The sequence below is a fragment of the Labrus mixtus genome, chromosome 22, assembly GCF_963584025.1.
Source record: "Labrus mixtus chromosome 22, fLabMix1.1, whole genome shotgun sequence".
NCBI classification, from domain to species: domain Eukaryota; kingdom Metazoa; phylum Chordata; class Actinopteri; order Labriformes; family Labridae; genus Labrus; species Labrus mixtus.
Window position 1 is genome coordinate 7,008,255 of NC_083633.1, and position 8,457 is coordinate 7,016,711.

The following is an 8,457-nucleotide window of genomic DNA, read 5'->3' on the forward strand; positions in this document are numbered from 1 at the left end:
GCTCCATAATTAAGCACCATCAAGCACAAGCGGCAGTCTACATTCTCCTTTGCTCGAGCTGCTATTGCCTGTATTCCTGCGTTGTTGTGTTAGCATGCTAATGTTAGCACTTTAACACATTAAGCACCAACACAAATTGAAGGCATTTTATGGGAACACTCAATTATACCAGATCTATAATCCAACCTGCAGGTGGAGCAAAATACAGAGTTCCAGAGTATTCTAAACCCCCTACAAAAAACACATTGTATAACTTGCAGGCCCGGTTCTAGAACAAAATGACTTCTATGTCAAATAAGTTCTCTTCAGCTCTATGACACATAAACACCCCCGTGTAGCTGGAATGGAATGATCCTTGTGCTGGACTGGGAGACTGGCAGTCGACTAAGGTTCTGACGAATCAATCGTCGAGTATTTGACTGTATCGAGTCAGCCATAAAAGAGACACATCAGTATTATTTTCATAGCCAGCTAAAAACTCCTCACATGGGCTTTAAAATCAGTACAGCAGCATTCAGCACAAGCTGCAAAAAAAAAAAATGCACTGAGATTTTCGGGTCTTCCGGTTTCTGTGGATATGTAGGAATAATCCCTTCTCTCATAAATCTCTGAATTGCACAGACACTAGGAAAAAAACGACTGGAGCGACAGTCAGTTAGTCAACATCAGCGTGAAAACATGTCTGCCTTTGACCCTCATTGTAGTAAAATACCACAACAGATTTCCATTTTTTTAATGGATCTTTTGTCAGTTTCTCATATTTGATGGTAGTTGATAGAAAGGCAGGATTAAAAAGCTCCAGTGCTCAGTTATCTGAGTTCAGCCTGGAGTAGTTTCAGGAAGCTTTTTGGAGAGTGTAGGATGATGTAATGCTTTGGAGACCGACCAAAAGAGGGAAATGTCACAGGCCGTGTCCATGTAAAACAAAATACTATGTACACAAGAAAATCTGACATGGCATCACAACTAGGGTTGCAAAAGTTGGGAACTTTCCATGGGGATTAATGGGAATTTATGGGAGTAAACGGGAATAAACCGTGAATTTACTAAATTGAAGGTTGGTACTTAACAGGGAACTTAAATATAGTTGGGTAAAATATATTTTAGCATAATCTTGACTAAAACAACCAGATTTCATGCAAGTACATTTGAATATCTATGCTATTCCTCAAACACATGCACACTGTACACTGCTTACTGCAGGGCTATTGAGGCCATGCCCCCTGCATGCACTTTTCTTTTATGGGACTTTACTTAATTTTTGAATTGGTAGGATGAGTCATATTAAACTCAATCTTTATGCTTTTGTTCTTCAATGAAATAATTTATAGTTCAATAAAATTATTAAAACTTAACCCATAAATCTGTTGAAATGTCATGTTTTTTAATTGTATTATTTTGCATGGATGTCTGCTTATGACAAAACAATATGTTTAATTTTTGCTTGGATATGATAGTTTGATTAAATTACCCTCAATTTCCAGTTAATTCCCATAAATACCCATAATTCCCATGGAAAGTTTCCGATTTGGAATATTTACCAAATTCCCAAGCTTCTGGAAATTTACCGGAAATGTTCCACCCCTTTGCAACCCTAATCACAACACCTTAAATTAAAAATGGAGGTTTAGACCTTTAAGTTGGCTGTTTCAGTGTCCTGAAAATAAAGAGATAACGATGTGTGTGACCGAGGTGAATTAAGTCATCAAAACAGACACAAAGCTTCCAGCACTCTGGGTTAAAGTCGCAGCAGTCGCCATGATTTACTCGGATTATAGACTAGAACGTGTCACTCTATCAAACTACAATAACAACAGATGCTCTTATTTGAGAAAATCACATTTATTGAAAACTAAATCTTAAACAAACTAACAATTTCTATTATTTCTACACATATACAAAGCGAGAATAGTCAATAACAGAGGATGTGTTTTTGGCTCTGGTGTGTACGTGTGAGTGTGTAGCGGTTAAAGTGACGTCTCTCTGGAGTCCCTGGTGGGCCTGAAGGTCAGTATCTCTGTGAAAGTGTGACCTGCAGACACACAAGAAAAGAGAATCATGCAACTTCAGTATGTCACTCTAAATCATGTCTCTGTCCTACATCTAGATCACAGTTCAACACTATTATCTTTCTCTTACACAATATGTTTTACTCTGAGTCCTCTCCCTGTAGGATTTACTGTAAATGGCCTTTTAACAGATTAAATACTCAAAAAAGATCCCAGGTCTTTAGTGATATCCTCCAGCAAATAGCAAATACTGTTACAGAAGGAATACATGTTTTGCTTAACTTGTCCCTCAGAATGTGTCTGGCCTTTAAATTATCTTCACCAGATGTCTCTATTTATGGATAAATAGCAACAAGTGCTGGAAGCTGAAAACAATAGCGACATATTTTTGCCATGTCGAGCTGATACAGTAAACATCTCAGAAAAGTGTCGCCTACGTTTCCACTGGTCCAGCGGGAGGTCTGTGTTGTCCATGGTCTGATCATACGGCAGCGCCTCAGTCTCCTCCTCAGCGTCTCTGAACTCACTGAAGAAAGGCAGCTCGAGTGCCTCTGAGGCGCTCACCCTCTGCTCAGGGTCCAGAAGCAGCATCTTCTCCAAGACACACACAGCTGTGTGGCACATGCAAGAGTCAACGTCAGCAGGATAAGCATTTAGCAAACCGTCCCATGGGGGGGGAATTTGAACACAGAAGATCTTTACGTACCCTTTGGGCTAGCTTTGGAGAACATCGAGTGCAAGTCTTTTTTTGGAACTTTTGTAAGACCCCTGATGTAATTTTTGGCCTGAGAGAGAGGAGGGGAAGAGAGGGGTTTTCATACCCAGAGATTGTCATTCAAGTCAGGTATGATGTTTTCTTTTCAGCCACCACAAGACTCTAAAAAAAGCTGCTAACACACAAATCATGAAATTCTTTAGAGGTGAATTCCTCATAAAATGTAAAATACAAAACAGTGGTAACTAAACTCCTCAAAAAAAAAGTTTGGAAACGTTATTTCGGTCAATTATTTTGCCCATTTGATAATACTGATAATACAACAAAGTATTACTTGTAAGGATCATGCATTTGTGCAATGAGCAACACAGCTAAACGTGTGGGTAGCACCCTTGTTGTAATGGTGACTAATCAGGCTTTCCAACGATATATAATACAACACCAATTAGCATCTTAAAAGGGGCAAAATAATTGACCGGAAAAACTTTTCCAAACTTTTTTTCAACAGATTATATGAAAAATAGACACATAAAAAAAGAAAAATTGGGGGTGAGAAAAAAAACATGTTGGCTGTTTTTAGGCTTTTTCTGTAATGATGCATAGCACAGCAGAGTGAGTCACCTAAAGATGTTATTCAACCCAAAATACATCAACAATCAAACACATCAACAGAGGAAGAATAAATATACACTGCAGACACTTCTCCTCTCTTCTCTCTTCTCTGCTCTCTTTCCAGCATGCTCGCATTGAATATGACAGTCAAAATGCACAACTCACATCTTGACTCTGTAGCTTGACAACAAAGTCAGGGGTTGGGGTTCCTGTGATCTTCATGATTTCTCTGAGCTGGTCGAGGTCTTGGAGAAGCGTTGGTCAAGTGTCATGTCTCAAATGTTGTCATTCAAAAGTAAGCTTGATGCTAGAATGAGCATCGTTTACAGACGATTTGTCCTTTCAGAGGTACAGTAGGATTTTACATTTTAATCAATCCACAACAGGGTCAAAATAAAAGTAAACTCATTGCACTTGATGCTGAAACATAGTAATAGACAGTTACATCTTAATGGTTGTAAAGGATACGATCATTTCCTTTAAACAGCGGCTTTCCAAGTAGCATCTCCGCCATGATACAACCAGCCGACCAGATGTCCACTGCAACAGATTGGCAAACATCAGCTGTCGCAATGAATCTGGGTTTATGTAACAAGTCTCATCTTGTGTTTAATTTGTGAACTCCTCCTTACACATGATATGAAGAATGAGACTCTACCTGTTTGTGTATAATGCATCCAGTTGAGAATAACCTCGGGCGCCCTGTACCAGCGTGTCACGACATAGCCGGTCATCTCCGCGTCAGCCTGCCTCGCCAGGCCAAAGTCGAGAATCTGAACGAGAAGAGAAAACACAAAACAGAAGCGTGATGAGAGAATGTGTAGATGTTTGATTGATTCAGATAAAAAAAACAATATTTATTTGAAGATGGGTTACCTTCAGCTCACAGTCGGGGTTAATGGCTAAATTTCCTGGTTTAAGGTCCTGTGAGATATGAAAAACAAACAGGACCAAGAGAACAGTTAGAGATTGGATATCTAAGAGGAAATATGTTTGTAATTCTTTATCTTATGAAGAAAGAAGCAGATATAGGTATATGGCTACTAGACATGAGGAAGCAAATTAAGATTTTGGGATTAACATAATAAAATGTCAATTTTAAGAACAATTGGTGCGAGCAGATGGCCACTTCAAGGCGAGATACTAACGCCCCTGTTACTCCTTGCATGCAATATGTTCGGGTGACCCCAACGTGGGTTCCTACCCAACATGGGGTCGCCTGGAATTTTCAATTAGCCAGTGAAAAAACAAGAAACTTGCATAAGCTAGTCCCCCAGTTGGGCCACCACAGTCTACAAAGTGTGGACACGCCCCCCTGCTGCTCCCTCAGGGCTTGAAATAAGGAAATGAATCCAGTCATTTAGTACGACCATGACTCATGCATGCATCTTCTCTCTGCTGGCAGCGACACCTCTCCATCCAATACTGGGTATTAAAGGTCCAAGAAAGACGTAGAGACGTGTGGGGACATTTCGAATCTAGTCGACAGCGGATCAGTCCGTCTAGAAATTGAGAAAGCTCCCTGTGTGGGAATCCGGATGAATGGGATCTAGTGTGAAAAAAAGAGCAAGTGCCCAGCCCCCACAGCTCATAGTCAGAAAGGTCAGAGGTCACGCACCCTGTGGATGATCCCGGCGGAGTGGATGTACTGGGGAGAGAGGAGACACAGACAGAATCAGCAACTTCAGCTCACAGAGACAAGCATGCTATTTCACTCTTTCTTGATGCTATTTACAAGATTACAAATAAAATCCCTTTGTTTTTTTTTTTGTTGTTGCATTCATTAATCCCATTTACATTCTTATACTGCTCTCTGTCGGGTATTTCTCAGGCTTCTTTCCATACAGAGCCTCCAATTGGTCCATAATCCTTTAGAGTTATTACTGGTTGAAGAGAACACAACCACATAACCCAGATCCTCCGTGCATTGGCTTCCTGTCTATTGCCGTATTGATTTTAAAATTGCATTACATATTTTAAAGCCCTACTTGACCAGACCTAGGTATATCGTTGACATTTAAATCCCCCTATGAGCCTAGGCGCTATCTTGGAATGGCTGATTTGCGTTTTCTGGTTGTACCCAGAGCCCGTTCAGAGCAGGAAACAAATCACCGGAAGCTAACTATATCGTATTGAACGTTTTCTTTCTAATGGACCACAAGTCTTTCTTTGTGATGTATTGTACATTTTCCCCCGTGTGTTGGTTGTGGTGTGTACCTTGAGTCCTCTGAGCATCTGGTACACGAGGAACTGAACCCTGTCTTCCGTCAGTCTCTCCAGCTTCATCAGCTTGCCGAGGTCAGTGCCCATGAATGGCATCACCAGGTAACTATGGGCAAGAGAAGAGGAGTCAGATCACTCGAAAAGGAACGAGGACTGAGTTCTGCATCAACACTGCGGGAAGGGACGGGAACTTACAAATCACGTAAGCGGTCTAACGAGATTTCGGCTGTGAAAACATCTAGCAGCCCAATTACCTGGTCGAGGAAAAAAAGGAAAAAGAACATCAGAATTAAAAACACATGAGAGTGAAATGTTTCTCTTTAGGATTTGTTTCATTCATGTTTTTCATTAAGAGACTGAAGATGCATTTTAAACATTTTTAAATAAATATCCCCAGTTTGTCTTTGTCCATACTAGAGATTATTATTTTTTTTTTTTACATTTTCATGCTTCATGTGTTTGAGGAGTCGCAGCTCTCTGTAAGCCCTTTTGGCAAAAAGTTTGGACTGGAACGGCCGGTGTAGTTTCTTGATGGCCACTTGTGTGCCTGATCTGCGGTCCCATGCTGAACTGAAACAAACAGAGAGATATGTATCGTGTTAACATGATGAAATAGATTCTTCTAAAAATGCTGGGGGCGCTGGCGGGCGCAGTGGTCGGTGCGGGCGCCCCATGTGTGGAGGCTGTGGTCCTCCAGGCGGTCGGCCCGGGTTTAGGTCCCACCTGTGGCTCCTTTCCCGCATGTCGTTCCCTACTCTCTCTCTCTCTCTGATCTGCGACTCTATCCACTGTCCTATCTCTCCATTAAAGGCACAAAAACCCCAAAATAAAAAATCTTCAAAAAAATAAATGCTGAAGTTTACTTTTTGAACAAATTAGTTGGATCCCAAACTAAACCATTACGCTGGACAATTGTCATGACACGTCTATAAGGAAATCCACAGGTGTAATAACACCATCTGTCATGATACAGTGTCTCATTAATGATATTAATTACACTTGAATCTCTCTTGCTATGACCCATTACAATGTCTGCAGTGAGAGAAGGTCTATTCGGGATAAAAAGACAAAGCGGTGGCGCTTTCTATGGACTTAAATCAGGGTCTTTGACTTCTCCGAACAATGCGATTGGGGGGGGGAGCTTCTCTTTGTTGACTCTCATCCAAACAACACAATGCAAAAAGAGGCCCTGCAGAGCCAGCTGTGGAGACACCGGGGACCACAATATCCCACACAAGCAGGGCTGCTAGAGCAGGGAAATGAAAGTAGAAATGAAAGTAAAATGCACATGAGTAAAACAAACTATGACTGCTTTATTATTGTCAAGACACCTCCCCTTTTTGTTTAGTCACTTTCTAAGAACCACTTAACATTTTGCAACTTTTGCATTGCGCCTTTAATGGGAGCAAATTGAAATGCAGGTTGTCTGTTTGTTTACCATTGAAGTTTGCAGCAGAGAGAGCGAAACAACTGATGTGCGGTTTAATCTTTTATGCAGGAAGTGGTGGTTGTGGAAAAAACCCTGCCACCCAATCAGCTGATTTCAAAATGAGATCAATAACCTCCTCCTCGAGCTGTGGCGGAGTCTTTCGTCTTGACTTACCACACAGTCCCATAGGCTCCTGTCCCGACCTGTTTCAGCTCCCGGTACCTCTCCGGAACCTCCCACGCGGTTCTGTTTACCTCCTGACGGTAGTAACCCGTCCTTGACCGCACAGCCATACCCACCGACTACTCAAGTCTGAGGTCAGGATGTGGGGTCCGCTCGATACTCGGGTCAGGTCCTCTCCCCGTCCTTTCATGTGACAAAGTGAGTTTCGTTCTTTCCTCCTTCAAACGCTGCAGAGTCGCTTTAGTTTGTCCCGCAGTGAAAAGTTTGGTGAAACTCAAATTCCTCGTCTGGGACACAGCGGACGTCTCGAGTAGCCTACTCTGCAGGGTCGCCAGTTACACCCCCAACACACACACACACACAAACACACACATTGTTAGTCATGCCTTCTGGTCGCCCAGGGCAGTCTATGGGTGTGTCTACAATGTTGGAGAAAAGGCCACAAAACATCTGCCAACACCCTGCGCTTATACCCCTAAAACACTATTCATTTTAAAATGTACCTGGAAGGTGTTTGCCTATATCAAGTTAACTAAACATTGATGACCACTGGAAATGAGTTTTAAAAAAAACAACCACTTCACTTTATATTTAAGATTTTTTTCAAACTAATGAATGACTTTTGTAATAATTATTTATCTGATAATTTTTCCTCTCTGTAACTTTAAAATCACAATATGTAGGCTAAACATTAGTTCTTGTATTTCTAGTGGGATTTCATGTTGCTTCAATAATGTTTCAGATTTTCCAAACTACTAGTTTACATTGGGCTACTCTTCTATAGGCTTGCTGTATATTAAGTTATTTTCCATATAATTCTACGGAAGTCCTATGAGGACATGCACATCCATACATTTGATTTTACTCCGTTTTCCTGTGATAAGTTAATTTCAGTGGTTTTTCACAAGATCTAGAAATCTAACCTGTTATCAGACTGCTGTTTCAAGACGGGATATGTTTTCCCCTGTGACGTTTCACCTTCAATCTGAATGTTGCAGAGGTGTAATGGGGGGATGAAGTGATCCCCTCTCTGTACAGTCATCAGAGGCGAGACGGTGTCAGCAGAGCCAGTGGGGCAGCGCAGCGATGTGTGTGTGTGCATGTCTGACTGTGCGTTTATGTAGAGCTCCTGCTTTGCCGTGCTTCTGCAACGCCTTAGTAGAATCAATGTGAATGTGGAAAGACGTGATGAAGGCTGAGATTAAGACGCAACTTTTGCACACAAAAAAAAACAGTCCGAAAAGGGCTATTGATATCCATAAAACAAGATTTAAAAAAGGTAGAAA

At 41.4% G+C, this 8,457-nt stretch overlaps 1 protein-coding gene across 1 annotated transcript; it reads right to left on the reverse strand.

Annotated features, from left to right (window-relative positions):
* Positions 1 to 1,818: 1,818 nt before the first annotated feature.
* Positions 1,819 to 8,235, reverse strand: mapk12b (mitogen-activated protein kinase 12b). The gene is made up of 13 exons (XM_061030124.1): positions 8,095 to 8,235; positions 7,163 to 7,491; positions 6,000 to 6,129; positions 5,755 to 5,813; positions 5,554 to 5,665; positions 4,955 to 4,984; positions 4,213 to 4,260; positions 3,995 to 4,109; positions 3,805 to 3,876; positions 3,502 to 3,581; positions 2,716 to 2,794; positions 2,447 to 2,620; positions 1,819 to 2,032 (listed from the first exon to the last, which is right to left on the reverse strand). The coding sequence occupies exons 2-13, from the start codon at positions 7,279 to 7,281 to the stop codon at positions 1,968 to 1,970; spliced, it is 1,083 nt and encodes a 360-aa protein (XP_060886107.1). The 5' UTR covers positions 7,282 to 7,491; positions 8,095 to 8,235; the 3' UTR covers positions 1,819 to 1,967.
* Between the last annotated feature and the right edge of the window lie 222 nt (positions 8,236 to 8,457).